This window comes from Micromys minutus (genome assembly GCF_963924665.1).
Source record: "Micromys minutus genome assembly, chromosome: 2".
In the NCBI taxonomy this organism is placed as follows: Eukaryota; Metazoa; Chordata; class Mammalia; order Rodentia; family Muridae; genus Micromys; species Micromys minutus.
The window spans coordinates 22,013,042-22,029,047 of NC_137971.1; the positions used below are offsets into that span (position 1 = coordinate 22,013,042).

The window sequence follows — 16,006 nt, forward strand, 5'->3', positions numbered from 1 at the left end:
CAACCATTTGTAGTGGGATCTGATGCCCTCTTCTGGTGTACAGGCATATATGCAGGCAGAACACTACATAATAAATAAATCTTAAAAAAAAAAAAAAAACCCAAAAACCAAAAACAATAAACAAACAAACAAAAAACCAAACCATAGGTATTGCCTAAGCTACTGGCTTTCTTCCTTCTGTATTTATAAACAGAGAAATTGCTAAATTCCTATTGGAGGAGAATAATAAAAATAAAGACATGAATTTACTTGGCACACGAATGTGTCAACCTGAACTGGAATCTCAGAACCCAAGAACAAAGGAGAAAACTAACTCCTGAAGGTTATTTGACCTCCACATATGAACTCTTTCTCTCTCTCTCTCTCATACACACGCACACACACACACACATACACACACACACACACACACACACACACAGATAGAGAGAGAGAGAGAGAGAGAGAAAGAGAGAGAGAGAGAGAGAGAGAATTAAAAGAAAGTAAAATCCCAATTTGCATAAACATTTGCAATTTGTTTTTATTTATATTGTTGAACTCTGCTGGCTAGTTTTATGCTAATGACATGGAGTCATGATAGAAGAGGGAACCCCAATTGAGAAAATGTCTCTAACAGATTGGCCTGTGGAGTCCGTGAGCAAGACAAAGTGGAAGGTGCCATCTGTGGTCCTGGGCATTATTAAAAAAATCAGGCTGAGCAAGCCATGAGGAGCAGTCCAGTGAGCAGCTCCCCTCCATGGCCTCTGCATTAGCTCCTGCCTTCAGGTTCCTGCCTTGGGTCCCTGCTCTGAGTTCATTTGAGTATTACCGGAGCCTGAGTGTTGGGCTCTTGACTAAATCTTGTTCTCCAAAGTGTGTTTTGGGTCATAGTGTTTTATCACAGCGATAAAAACCTAAGACAGACTCTATGACCTGTAGCTGGAGACATTACCCAAGTTATGAATTTTTGTTAGTCTTTGAGACAGGGTTTCTCTTATAGTTCTGGCTTTCCTGGAACTCAGAACTCCACCTGCCTCCTTCTTTTGAGAGCTGGGATCAAAGGTGTGCACCACTATGCCCAGCCCCTAGTTTTAATTTTTTTAAACATTTAGTAAAAATTAGAAATTATGTTTGTTTGTTTATGTATGTATGTATATATTTATGTACTTATTTATTGTGCACATTGTGTGAGTCTACATGTCTGTGTGTCTGTGTGAGTCTCTCTCTCTCTCTCTCTCTGTGTGTGTGTGTGTATGTGTGTGTGTGTGCGCGTGCGCGCGAACCACACTGTATAAGTAATTCAAAGGGTAACTCTGGAGAGTTGTTTCTCTCCTTCCACTCTATGGATCCTGGGAACTGAACTCAGGCTGACAAGCTTGATAGCATGTACTTTCTGCATCTTGAATAATTTTACCAGTCTATATTCTCTGATTTCTAAAACTGTGGTTATATCATTTTTATAATAAAATGTACACATAGGGGAGATGGAGTCGAGACTGTGTCCACACCCAGACTGTGTCCACTGCTCTACAGTGCTCACTGGCTAGGCTCAGAGGTTTAGGGAGCTTTGTGGGCGTTAATGGCTAGTATGAAAAACTGTAGACTCAGCCACAAAATGCAAGGCCAGCTTGGGAACAGCAGACAACTAGCCCAGAACACAGCTCCATGCAACAGTCATTAAACAGGATAAGGGGGTCATGTCTCCAGTGCAGGATTTCTGACTGTATCTAGGACCTCCCTCCCTGCCTCTTTGATTCCCTCCCTCCCTCCCTCCCTTCTTCCCTCCCTCCTTCCTTCCCTCTGTCCCTCCCTCCCTCCCTCCTCCCTTCCTCCTTCTCTCTTCCTTCTTCCTTCCCTCCCTCCTTTCCTCCCTTCCTCCCTCCCTCTCTCTCTTCTTCCCTCCCTCCTTCCTTCCTTCTGTCCCTCCCTACCTCCCTCCTTCCTTCCTCCTTCTCTCTCTTCCTTCTTCCTTCCCTCCCTCCTTTCCTCCCTTCCTTCCTCCCTCCCTCCCTTCTTTCTTCCCTCTTCCTTTTCTCCTTCCTTCCCTCCCTTCCCTTCTTCTCTATCTCGCTTCTTTCCTTTCTTTTCCTTCTCCCCCTCCTCCCTTCTTTCCTTCCCTCTTCTTCTTTTTTCTCCCTTTCATTAGAAAATAGTATAAGATTAGTGCCCAGTAGAACTTGTAAACAGTCTGCTCTAGAGCAGGTGAGACCGCCCATCAGGCAGGGAGATTGCTGTAAAACCTGGCAACTTGACTTTAATCTGAGAAATCTACACGGTGAAAGAGAGAACAGATTGCCCCAAGCTGTCCTCTATCTACACAGCTCACTTTCTTTCCCCCTTCTCTAAATTAGTGTTAAATCTGTTTCATCCTAGAGACTGACAGCACACACGTGATTTATACAAGTTTAAGCTAGGCAAAATCCCAGCAGAGAAGGGGAAGCAGAAACCAAGTCTTACCCTCAACCAAGAAGCTATTTCTAACTGATACCTGTGGGAGAGGGAAAATCGTTTTCATTTCAATAGAGTGGTCCTGGACTTCAACAAAGTCAGGGCAGTTTATAGGCTTAGAAGTAGTTGGCAATTGTGTGTGTGTGTGTGTGTGTGTGTGTGTGTGGTTGGTATCAGTCTTTTTTGTTTTTTTTTAAAGAGTGAAAAAGACCTAAACTTGAATGAATAGAAGATTTGGGAGGAGTTAGGGGAGGGGAAAGAATATGAATTTTTAAAATTAAAACAAAAGAAACTGAAAGTTGTTCCAGATACAAGTGAACCCCAAAAGTAAGGCTGTGTATCACTGTAGAGAAATAAGGTGTCAAGCTAAGATCAAGGAGCAGAAGTCAGGAAGTCAGGAAGCAAAGCACCGAGCAGAACACTGTGGAGAATGAAGGAGTGTGCAGACGAGACAGTGTAGAAGGCCTCTCTCTCTCTCTCTCTCTCTCTCTCTCTCTCTCTCTATCACACACACACACACACACTCATGTATACACAGGCATATATACATATTCACACAATGCACACACATACAGAGACACACACAGGCATGTGCACATACACAATGCACATTCACACACATACACAAGCACATGCACAGCCCCTTGTGAGCTGCAGTGTAGGAGCTAGAAATGGAACCTGAGTTCTCTGGAAGACCAGCCAGTGCTCTAAACTTCGAAGCCATCTCTCTGGGACCCCCTTGGACACTTTTTAGATCCACTTCTGGACCTTTAGCATCTCTGTGTATGTATCACTTAAACAATCAGGCTTGCCTGAAAACAGGAGGACAGCGACTTCCCTCCCTCCCTTCCTCCCTCCCTCCCTCCCTCCCTTCCTTCCTCTCTCCCTTCCTCCTTCCCTCCCTTTCTCCCTCCTTCCACTTTCCTCGCTGTGTTTATCCCTGTCTTATACAGAAAGATGTAACTCTAACCCACTAATCATCTCTGAATGATGCTTGAGGCCAAGTGAAAGGGACAAGTAAGAATGTGCAGGGTCTGAAAGAAAACCCCGAGGAAGTAAAGAAGATGAGGAAACACCATTGCATCTACCTAGAAAGTACCTTTGAGGTCACAGTCAAGTCCTCCTCTTTTTCCTGACTTTTTCCTGACTCCTGTCTATATTGAAGTAAAAATTCAAAATCAAGATGGTCATCATAGGGGTGAGAATACAATGCTTATATGAATTTTTTAAAAAATCATATTTTTCTTTCAGACAGAAATTAAGTCTAGAAGTAAGGCCTATTGCTTCAGCAGTGCGGTCTGTTTCGCATGTAGTATTTGTAGGCATATAGATATAAATAAGTAAAACAATAGAAATTATATTCTGTAAATGTGTCAACTTGTGATCCAGCTAGGCTTGGAAATACAAATCTCAACAGGCTGAGTCAGGAGGACTGCTGTGGGTTGAAGGTCAGTCAGGGGTATCCAGTAAGACTTGTTTCAAAAAAAAATGATGATCCAATATAAAATGCATATCTGGACATGGTGGCTCACACCTTTGGTAAGGGAATTAGAGCTCTGAGCAAGCCTAAGTCATTATAACAAGGCATCATTGTTTTAAAAAAATGAGACAAAAAAATGAGAGGTATATAAGTTTTTAAAAGCCTTGATGTTTAAGCCAAAAGAGTTTGAAGATACTTCCCGGAGGATCCTGGACTCATCAGTATAGGCTGGAGCTTGAGCACAGAACTCTTGCATGATGGAAGAGAAAAAGCCCTTTGGGGTCATTCTTCCATGATACACTGCATTCTCAGGGCTGTTGCAGTTGGACCCCAGGCCCCAAGTGCTCTCCCTAAAGAGAACTATTCCACCGACTATGGGACTGGCAGCCTTGATGGCCCGCTCAAGAGTTAAGAGTCAGGCACTGTTCCACTTGGAACAAACTAGAAACACGGAGGTACAGTCCACATGCGTACAGTTTACAAAATGAAACTTCAGGTTAGTGGGAGGAGGGAATCTATTGGTCTATGAGTTAGAAATCCCCACATCCAGTGTATCAGTTAGTGTATCAGTCTTCAGAACCTGGCCATGCAGCAAGTCATCCGAAAAGTCCAAATGACATGAACTTCTTTGTCCCCCAGCCCATGGCATATTCCTAACCTGCTTAGCCAGAGAGGAGTACCTTTTGTTTTAGGATGTCGACGGGCGTCTGATGGGCCTTGAGCTTCTTGTTTTTAAGAAGCACTTTCCTTCTAAGTTGGTCAGGTGAGGGAAGCATTGGGTCGTCTGAGAAATCGGTCTCGAACAAGAACTTAGCCACCAGTTTTTCTCCAAACACACTCTACAAAGTATAAAGGAAAGCACAATGTCAATGCCTCCTGCCTCTACTCAATAAATACATTTACATTTCTCACATATACTGGACGCCTCAGCTCAGCTGAATTGTTTTAGAAATCCCGGGAAAAGGAACTAAAGAAGAGATTGTTTATTCTCCTGGCCGTTTCCTGCTGGAAGGAAGGGATGTGTTGAGGGCAAAGGGGAAGACCGAGGTCAGACTGTGGAGAGAACCAGCTGTGATGTTTTAGGAATTCATTCTGGAGTCTAATGTATTAAAGGAAAGCAAGCAGAGATTTGGTGAACAGCCGAGGTTCTGTAAAACATGGTTTAATTTCCAGTAAATTCAGAAGCACAGAACATAGAAACCCTGGGACAGACAGAAAAGATGAGAGGCAACAGGGAGGGAGCATTGATTCTAACCATAGATAAAGAATGAACACTGGTCCCCAAAGCAGAATGTCTCTCTCTTAAGGAGGTTGTGAGCGGAGGGTAGGCACAGGATGATCACTTAAGATAAATAGAAAAATATGGCAATTTTAATTTCTAGTTATTTTTAAATAAACAAGAGCAAAGACAAGCAAAAAGCCAACGTGTAGGCTAAGGCAATATGAAAATTTCCATGTTAGTGGTCTCTCCTTCCATGAGAACTGTATTTCTACAAATGCTTCTGTCAGTGGAGAGTGGGGGTGGGGTGTCTTATGGAAATCTCTCTATTCAGTCTCCGTTACATTTCCCTTGTATAAGGAAGTGTACTATTGATAGAGAAAATGTTCTGAATGGTCTAACTTGCTAATAGTATAGTTTGGGTCACAACGCTATGCGACTTTCTCTGAAACAGTTTCAGTTTTTTTTCATGTATAACTGCCAGGTGACATCAGGTATTTCTGCTAGTAGTATCAGGAGTATTGGAGTACTGGTCTATCCTTACCTCTCAAGGCTTCCTGGAAAGGGCCAGGAGACCAGAAAACAATACCTATATCCTTACAGACAAAAAGGGGGACTGTCCTAAAAAAATCCAAAGCTCTCTGAGCTTTGACATTTTTCAGGTCTATAGAACCCTAATAACACATGCATGCTTCATGGATAAAGTCCAGCTGCACGGAGGTGCACATCTGCCCCATTTAGATACCGCCAACAACTAAGATATAAGTGTGTTGGATGAAGCTCACCTTGAAAATGTCTGCCATTTTTCGTTGTTGAGGCAACGAGCAGTGATTCTCGATGGATATGATGATTGGCAGGTCGGAGGTGATGAAGGCACTGCGATCGATGGCTTCCACTACTTCCTGTGAGACCCAAACAGCTATTTAGAGTCAGACGTTTGTCAGAGTCGTCAGAAGGCTGGGCCTCAGCCACACAGAGTCTCTACACTATTGCATCCAGCAGGCTCTGGATAAAGTGGTTTTTATCTTTTCAAAAGTACAGGCGTCTCTCTAGATTCATGGGAAATTAATTCCAGGACCTCTGCAGATACCGCAGTCTATATGATGCTCAGATCTTCCATAAAAATGGCATAATATTTATGTATCATTTACACACATCTATCTTCCCCTGTACTTCAAATAACGGCCAGATACTTAGCATTCCCAGTGCAATGTGAACACATTGTTTCAAATAGTGACAGGGAAAAAATGTCTATTCAAATTCACTATGGACACAATTTTACTCCACTTTGGACCTACAGTTGTATAGTTGAGTCCATGAATGTAGAACCCATGGCTAAGGAGGGCCAAATGTATTTGTAAACTAAAGCAAGAGACTGGGCTATTTCATATAAAGACATCAAACTATTCATATTGAGTCTTGTTCCCATACTACAAGGAACAGCTGTCACTAAGTTAAACTGGAAAAAATCAGTATATATTAAAGAATACTATATGACATTGTTTTTTGTGATAGTATGTGATATGGTAAAGCCCAAGACATATTCAAACAGTTAGTATTATATTTAGAGCAAAAAAGGTACACATCTTTTAATGCATATCTATAAACACAGCCATTCATTAATATACAAGAGTTTTATGAATGATAAATAGAAAATGAATTGAAGAAAAACACATTTTAGCTACTATCTCATATAATCTCACATAATAATATTCCTTCTGCGCCTAGCCACAGCTAAGAGAAAAATGATGTTGCATGGCTTAAGACCCTCTGAGTGAGGAGTAACTGCATAGCTAAATTAATAAGCTGTGTAGATTATAAAAAAATCTAATAAGGCCAGTCTTCTGGAAAATCTATCTTCCCAGGTGGAACCAGTACTCCCTACTTTATAATGGTGATTACTTAGTTAGCTCATGACACAGGATGTTTTCCTTTGTCAGGAAAGGCAGCAGGATGGATGACCTTTAATTTCTCTAGGAAGAAAACAGCCTCTGTGTTTACTTATCATTATACCATGAGAAAATAAACAGCAAGAATATCATTATGTTCTAACATGACATAATGGTTCTTAAAATTTAGCTGAATAAGGATCTAGGATTAAATCCTAGAAAAATGAGCCGGTTCACGCCACTGCGTACTGCAAACACTCTGGAAGTGTTCCGGATCTAGTGCATGGACCTCTGACATAAGGTACTTAGGATAATGTCCTGTGACTTGAAGGGAAGCATTACCTTGAAGGGGATCTTGGTTGTCAGTGTATGTCCATGATAAATAATGGGCATCCCATCATCTCCATCCCAGCAGTCCAGCTCGATGCTTCTGCATCCTTGCAAGAGGACCTGTGTGAACAATGAATGCGGCCATTTCAGATGAGCATCAGGAGATAAAGCCTCAAACGGAACCAAGCACACAGTTAACACCAGCCAGCTTTTATGCTATAGATATTAAATAAAATATAGATATGTGTCACTTTGGCCAAAGGTCACAATTAATATGAGCTTGGAGATGGAGAGAACAAATCAAGGTAAGAAAATTGTTTACCAGAAATGAGGATTTTTGAAGGTAAAATGGGTTTAAGAACATGTCATTTTTCTTCTTTTCTTTTTAAAAGTGTCTTTCACTCTTTGACATGGAACATCTGGGGTAACACAGGCCACTCTCTCTGTGTTACCCCAGACACAGTCCCCTAGTCTGATTCATCCCTAGCTCAGCAACACAGTAAGAACTGTAACTCCACCCCATTCCCGATCTTCAGTGGATCCCACAAACCATCTCCTCCTAACCTTTCTCCCCTCACTGATGGCTCCATCCTTTCTTGCATCTCCAGCAGGCCACACTACCAGAAACCCAGGTAGGATGTCTGTAGACCTTCTCCAAAGGACAGATTGTCCAGACAAAACTGAACAGAAAAATACTGGAGCTAACAGGAGTCTAACAGATATTTATAAAACACATCACCCAAACACAAAAGAATATAATCTCTACTCTGCACCTCATGGGATGTTCTTCAAAATTGCTCACATACTTGGACATAAAGCAAGTCTGAACAGATACAAGACAATTGAAATAACTCATTGTATTCTATCAGACCATCATAGATTGAAGCTGGATATCAACAACAACAGAAACAGCAGAAAATTTGCAAATTAACAGAAACTGAAGAACTCTATACTGAATGAAAAATAGGTCAAGACAGAAAGAAATTAAAGACTTCCTAGAATTCAATAAAAAATGAATACACAGCATAACCCAAATTCGTGGGAAACAATGAAGGTGGTCCAAAGATGAAAGGGCCTAACACTAAGTAAGTACCTATGCAAAAATAAAAATTGGAGATATCTCAGTCATATTAGCAACTTAAAAGCACACCCGAAAGCTCTAGAACAAAGCAAAAGTAAGCATACCCAAGAGGAGTAGATGACAGGAAATAATCAAACTGGTGGATGAAATCAATAAAATACAAAGAAAGCAATACAAAGAGTCAATGAAACAAACAGTTGATCCTTTGGGAAATCAACAAGATAAACAAATCCTTATCCAAACTGTCTTAGTTAGGGATTTACTGCTATGAACAGAAACCGTGATCAATGGAAGTCTTACTAAAGACAACATTTAATTGGGGCTGGCTTACAGGTTCAGAAGTTCAGCTGTCTCCTGAGAGGCTCTGCCAGAGCCTGAAAAATACAGGGGCAGATACTTGCAGCCAACCACTGGACTGAGAACAGTCCTCAATGGAGGTGTTAGAAAAATGAAGGAGCTGAAGGATTTTTCAACCCCATAGGAAGAACAGCAATATCAACCAACCAGACCCCCCAGAACTCCCAGGGACTAAACCACTAACCAAAGAGTACACACGAAGGGACCCATGGCTCCAGCAGTATAAGTAGCAGAGGATGGCCTTATAGGGCATCAGTGGGAGAAGAGGCCCTTGGTCCTGTGAAGGCTTGATGCTCCAGTGTAGGGGAATGCCAGAGTAGGGAGGTGGGAGGGAATGGGTGGGTGGGAGGGGGAGCACTCTCATATAGGCAGTGGGAGGGGGAATGAGATAGGGGAATTCCAGAGTGGAAACCGAGAGAGGGGATAACATTTGAAATGTAAGTAAAGAAAATATCCAATTAAAAAGAAGAAAAAGAAAAAAGGAGAAAAAATAGTCAGAAACCTTGGGTACATACCCAAGAGATTTTGTGGGCAGACTGGGGATGGGTGGGGAAAGGAATGGGAGATAAGGTGTGGGCAAGGCAGAGTTGGAAAGAGAATGTGGGGAGAGATGTCTGAGATTGGGAACGCATTTGAGGCATGGTGTGGAAACCCAGTGCAGTGGAGATTTCATGGACTGGGTGGAGGTGATCCTAACGAGGTCTCATAGTAATGTAGGATATGGAGTCTGGCTGTCTCTTGAAGCCAGGCAAGGTTTCCATCTATAGGACTAGGCAGCATTCAATTGAGTTTTTGTTGAAGAGGGTCCTATGAAAATCCCCAAACCACCCAGGCTATTGCTAAGACAAAAGGTTGTGCTCTGTAAACTGACAGTGGGGTCTCATTGAGGAGGACAATATTCACGCAATTCATTAAACATGGAGAAATCGAACTGGTATCTAAATAGAGCCCTCACCCTATGTCCTAGTCTCTTTGGTGTGGGAAGGTATTCTGTAGGCTACTAAGAGAGAAATATAGATACAACCCACTCACAAAACCTTTGACCTACAACCTGTCCTGCCTGTAGAATATGCTAGGGTAATGGCACGGAAATTGAAGGAGTAGTCAACCAGTGTCTGATTTGACTTAAGGCCCACTCCATGAGAAGGAACTCACACCCAACATTGCTTGGATAGCCAAGAACTAGAGACTAGATAGTCCAGAGACCTAGGGGAAAACCAGACAAAAATTTGGTTTAAAAAAATTAATATTTTTTTTCTAATGATTTTCTGCTATACTCATAGATCAATGCCTTATCCAGTTGTCACCAGGGAGGTTTTCTCCGGCAGCAGATGGAAGCAAATGCACAGACCCACAGCCAGACATTATATGGAGAGAGAGTCTAAATGGGAGGTGTCCATCAAATCCTTTTCACCAGAGCTCAGGGAATCCATGGAAGAGAGGTCGTAAGAGCCAGAGAAGATGGAGGACACATAGCCCTCTAAGTCAACTAAGCAAGGCACACATAAGCTTACAGAGACTGAAGCAGGAAGAACAGTGCCTACAAGCATCTGCACCAGGACTTATGTGAATATTCTATAGCTATTAGCTTAACATTTTGATGGGACTCCTGACTGTGAGGAAGAGTGGGTCTCTGACTCTGTGTCTGTTCTTAGGACTCCTTTCCCCCGGTTAAGTTGCTGTGTTCAACTTTGATATGATAGGTTTTGCTTTGTCTTACTATATTTTATTTTGTCATGTTTGGTTGCTATCTCTTAGAAGCCTGTTCTTTTCTAATGAGAGACAGAAAGAAAGTAAGTACATCTGGAGGGGAAGAAGGGAGAAACTTGGAGAAGTTGAATAAGGAGAACCTATAATCAGAATATATTGTATGAGAAAAGAATCTATTTTCAATAAAAGAAAAATGTAAAAAATGCAGTTAGCATAATCTCTAAGGAAATGTCTGTAGAGGTGCAGATGCTGAATTAAAGCCTTGACCCCTAATAAGGTGACTAAACATTTATATAAATCAATATCCAATGTTGATACAACGTCTTCCATTAAGACCCAAATTCTGCAATGAGAAAACATCCTTGCTATCAAAATGTAGCATGTAAGAAGAATAGAAGCAAAGAATTGTCAAAGATTTGCCTGGCTATGTAAGCCTGGACTCGCACCTGGAGCAGAGACAGTAAATAGTCCATAAGCTCCCGTCTTCCTTAGGAATAGCATCGGTCACTTATAGTGTCCCCCTCCCAACAAGCTTTGACATATTATCTCTCAGTCTCTTCAGCATACTGCTGCAAGAACCTGCCAGTGATGCAGATGAGACAGCATCTATGGACTACCCTGGATCTCAGGCTGGAAGCCAGACTCTCGGCACACTTTTGTGGATTGCAGCCTTGCAACGTCTGTCTGGAGCAATCTCATCTTCCCTAGACTCGTCTGTAGACTGTCTTTAAAATTATTACACAATGAAAAGGTGACCCCAAGACAAGGAGTTGACTGTCTGCCATTGAGCTGATACAGTGTGACTTGAGAGTACATGTAATTATTTCCATGGGACAGTAATCCATTATCGGGATGCCCTAGCCACTAGAGTTTCTGCAACTAAACATAGCAGAATGTGCAGGGTATTTTATGCAAGATTCTAGACAGGCTCTTCCTGTGACCTGGTGTCGTTTGTGGCCTATAATCCCATGCCCATCAGTTTCAGTTGGCAGCCACTTTGTCTATGCCTTGGCCTGAAGCTAGGTAAGCAGTATGTTAGCTGCAAATGTGACCACTTCCTCTGACGAGCTGGCCAAACTGTGTGATCAGTCACTGGTAATAGGGGCTATAGGTCTTTGGTAAAGTTCATACAACCTAGTGTCTCTGTATTAGGGTAGAAAATGAAAACCAGGGCTGGAGACTCCAGGTAAGGTGGACAGGACTTGGTTTTGTTTTCCATCTGCTCAGGAGAGAAACTTTGGGAAGTAACTGAGAAGTTCAAGAGAGCATAAAAGGGTGAGAAATAAAGCAAATGAGATCCTTCCACAATTTAATCACAACTGTGAGTCCGTGTGAGGGCTGCTGTACCTTAGTCAAAAGCTGGCATAATCTTTGGTTGGGGTTGAACATGAAGGAATTTAAAAATTCTTGAAGTCAAGCAATGATTTGGGAATCAAAGCTCAGAAATGGTTCTTGATTGTTTTTCTCTGAAGAATGAACACACAGTGTGTGTGTGTGTGTATGTGTGTAACTATGACTATGTGCATGTGTATATACATATAAAATATATAGACCAATTCAAATATTATATATTTATTTCCTACGGAACGATGGATTTTAAACTTTTTAAATTTACATTTATTTATTTGTGTGTGTGTGTGTCCCCATATGAATGCCTTGTCACGTATGGATGTCAGATGATGACAACTTGGAGGAGTTCTCTCTTACCACCACGTGGGTTCCAGGGATTGAACTTGGTCAACAGGTTTGGAGGCAAGTGCCTGAACTCACTGAACTTTCTCACTAGTTTCACAAACTTTTTTTTCTTTTTCTTTCTTTCTTTCTTTCTTTCTTTCTTTCTTTCTTTCTTTCTTTCTTTCTTTCTTTCTTTCTTTCTTTCTTTCTTTTCTTTTCTTTTTTTTCTTTTTTTACTTTGGAGCTCCTTGTGGAAATCAGTGACCATTAAGTGAAGCCCATAAAGGACAGTCAGTAGTCCCGTAGCAGAACCGGGTCTTGATAAAGCCCCTTCTAGCTGATGCTTACTTGTTTCAGGATAAGCAGCTGAAAGCCCTTGGCAGAGTTCTAGTTTGAAAATCATTACTACGAGGACACGTTTTCATTTCCTAATAAAAATTTCTCTGAATTCAGAGATTAAAAAAACACATTCTAGGTTTTTTTGTTTGTTTGTTTGTTTGTTTTTTTTTTTGGTTTGTTTTTGAAAACAGGGTTTCTCTGTCTAACAGAGCCATGGATGTTGTGGAACTTACTCTGTAGACCAGGCTGGTTTTTAACTCAGAAAAATACTTGAACCTCTGCTTCCTGAGTGCTGGGATTAGAGGTCTATGCTACCATGTCCATTCCGTGCTAAACAAACTTTGGGGAAAACTGTGTTATAATCTACCCTGAGTATGGACCAGTCTGGAGAACAAAGGCATTTCACCGATGGGGATGTGCGATTGTAATAGAATTAGTCTTCTAGCTTGTGCTCACACACAAGCACAAAACCACACACTTACACTGCCTGGACCTACCCTGGCTCTTCTCTGATCTCTGGTAGGAGTTGAGTAAATACAGCCTAAGAGAGAGACAGGCAAATGACTGGGAGCTGGCTGGTTGGGTCAAAGGATGTACTTTTCCCAGTCCAAAGAGCCCACTGTTTCCCAAAACATTCCCATGAATTTCGGCCGGGAGAAAAGTAAGTGGCTTCACCCTGTGCAGCTTTTCCTTTGTTGGTCGTCATAGGGATGGGTTGGTTGTCCAACAAATGGCAAAGCAAAACAAAACAAACAGCTTTTGGGGATTAGCTCTGCAAGAAAGTCTGCATTTCTACCATTTCCCACCACCATATATTGATTTATTTAGCATTTAGTGAGATGATCGGGTAGCCTTTCCCAGGGGAAAACTTAATTTTAGTAGGAGTAGATCCGACTAAGATCTAAAAGCTATGAGTTTCAAACAAACACTCTCTTTTTCTTTGCCTACAAGTATAGATTGAGGGGAAAGCAAACAATCAAAAAGGCAGAGAGAAATGAAGAAAACAACCGCTGTGTGTGTAGGCTATTTTTCCCACACTTGATAGTTCTGCATATTTCAGGCCATACTTTACAAGTTCTTCACAGGAGTCTGGGGCCATGTGTTCGGTGATGTTTGGGGGTTCCCTTGATGAGATTGCTCCCCCAAAGCCACACTACAGTGGCACTCCCTGTACCTGGCTGTAGAGCTCTACAGAGGACTCCCCCTTGAGCTGGTGGCCGGTGAGGTAGGTATTGTGTGAAGATTCAATGTAATAGTAGGAGAGGGGTAGTTGCAGGTCTTTCTTGTCCTCCTGTGACTCGTCATTTTTTGAGGCGAAGTTGTCTTTATCCATCAGAAACCTAGGCGAAACACACGTTCTTAAGGCTGCGTCAGCACACCCGTGTGCTCTTGATGATGGACAAAGGTGGCCCGAGTAGTTACCTTGCAAATCCTTCAAATGACAATAGGCCTTGGTGACACATGCTGATGCTGGGCTCGAACTTCTGCAAAGGATTTGAAAAGAGACATTTTATAGGCAAAAGGAAACTAAGAAGGAGAAAATAGCACCACATAGTTAACAAAAAAGGTTCTATTTTCATTAGGAATCATCTACACCAAATATTTGAACTAATTTAGTCACATAGTGGTGAGATGTTGTTTTTTTAGTCTGAAGGAGAATATTTATTATACCTGCGTTATAACCAAGCATATTTATTTAAGAGGAAGAAAAGATAGCAAGAGAAAGGAGTAAGGGTGATTTCTATGAAAGCACAGTGCATTTATCAGGTGATGGTGAGGATAATAAAGGCGACTGGCGTCCAGCAGTGGGAGGTGGGATGTAATGATTCGTTTGGAGCAACCCCACCAAACATACTCTCAGTGACAGTAAATGCTCAGTTTTGGCATCTCTAGGGGTTAAATCCAAGGGTCACCCAGCTACCCCATCCATGGATCAGCAGATTAACTAATTCTGCTGCATGTGACCCTGCCACAGCAAAGTTTTGCTCTTCGTAGCTGCCACCCCTATGAGGGCTCCTGGGACAGTTTCCACTTCCCACCTGACTCCAACCTTCATCAGCACAGTTCATTGCCAAATGGACTCACGGGGGCCTCTTGAAGCATAGATCATGTACCCTCCTGCTTAAAACTCCACAAGAACAGAAGTCACCCTCTGACTGTCCATCCATCCGTCCTGCGGTCTAAAGGTCCTAGATGCGCTGGTCCTTGGACACATGCCCGAAACCGTATCTGCCAGTCCTGCCTGGCTCTGATTATCATGCCTGCTTCTTGATACCCCTCATAAAACCCCCGTCCACTCCTGCCCCAGGGTTTGAGCTAGCTGCTCATGTTTCTCTGAGAAGTCTCTTCCCTCAGAGCACCAAATGATGTGTTCAGCGCTTTGCCCAAATGCCGCTCTGCGGCTCAGCCTTTTACCTCGCTCACCCTTGAAATTGTGAACATCGGTTTATTGTTTGCCTCACACACCAGAAAGTAAGCTGTGCAGAACGAGACTTTATGCAATGCTACAGTCCCAGCTCTTGGAACATGGATTGCAGGGCAAGAGCTAACAAATACGTGGTAAGTAACAGACTGAAATTCTACACCCCTGTCCGCGGTAGAACAGTGAGAAGTGATTGGGACCAAATTCCTTGTAATTGTCATTGGGTCCTATGCTAATCATAATGTAAGGACACCAGTGGACTTGGCAGTAGAAGAAACTCTATTTCTACCCCAGATATGAAGAAGTATAGACAGGGTAAAATGCTTAACATCGAAGTATTAGACCAGCCAGAGGTTGGTCATACAAGAGATACCATACATGTCACACATGTGATATCATACATGTGATACCATACACGTCATACATGTGATACCTGGATGATGCTGAGGATTTCATCATACGTGCAGTGTTCTCCTTGGCAGTTCACCAGGAAGTCGTTGAGCTGGAGTATGCCGACGCCAAAGATGCCCAGGGACGTGCTTTCAATCCCGGTGCCGTTGGTCACGATGCTGGCAGCAGCAATGGCGTCAGATATTTGCCTCTGGTTGTCAGAAAGCTGCTGTTTACTCTTAATGAACAGCCCCAGGTCAGAGACGTTTCTAGTCAGCAAATCTGAAACACAGCCACCCACGGACTGTGGATTATTCAGAAGCCTCTTTGACAGAGTTCATTGGTATTATGAAGTCAATGCCCCGATGAAGCTCTAATCTGCCCAAATAAGGTGCCAAACCCGGTGTGAGTCCCTGGCTTCCCATAGTAAAGAGGAAACAAAAGAAATGAATGAACGAATGAATGAACATAGGAGCTGAAAAGATGCTCACAGAGATCCATCTGCTTCTGCCTGGCATTAAAGTATGTACAATCACATGTAGCCCAAATTTAGATTTAGAAGAAGTATTTTACAATTTACATGTATATGGGGGAGCTGGGGTGGGTATGTAGGTGTGAGTACAGTGGTGTCAGATCCTCTAGACCTAAAGCTATAGAGGGTTGTGGAGCACTCGATGTGGGTCCTGGA

General features: G+C 42.4%; 1 protein-coding gene across 4 annotated transcripts in view; it reads right to left on the bottom strand.

The window, feature by feature from the left end:
* PLCE1 (phospholipase C epsilon 1) overlaps positions 1 to 16,006 on the bottom strand; it is a 283,791-nt gene that overhangs the window by 38,513 nt on the left and 229,272 nt on the right. For all 4 annotated transcript variants that reach the window (XM_080913304.1, XM_080913303.1, XM_080913305.1 and 1 more), the window contains 6 exons: positions 15,362 to 15,600; positions 13,929 to 13,990; positions 13,681 to 13,846; positions 7,358 to 7,465; positions 5,912 to 6,028; positions 4,588 to 4,746 (listed from right to left, as the gene is read on the bottom strand). In XM_080913304.1, the coding sequence (XP_080769430.1) occupies positions 4,588 to 4,746; positions 5,912 to 6,028; positions 7,358 to 7,465; positions 13,681 to 13,846; positions 13,929 to 13,990; positions 15,362 to 15,600 (851 nt within the window). The remainder of the gene's footprint in view (positions 1 to 4,587; positions 4,747 to 5,911; positions 6,029 to 7,357; positions 7,466 to 13,680; positions 13,847 to 13,928; positions 13,991 to 15,361; positions 15,601 to 16,006) is intronic.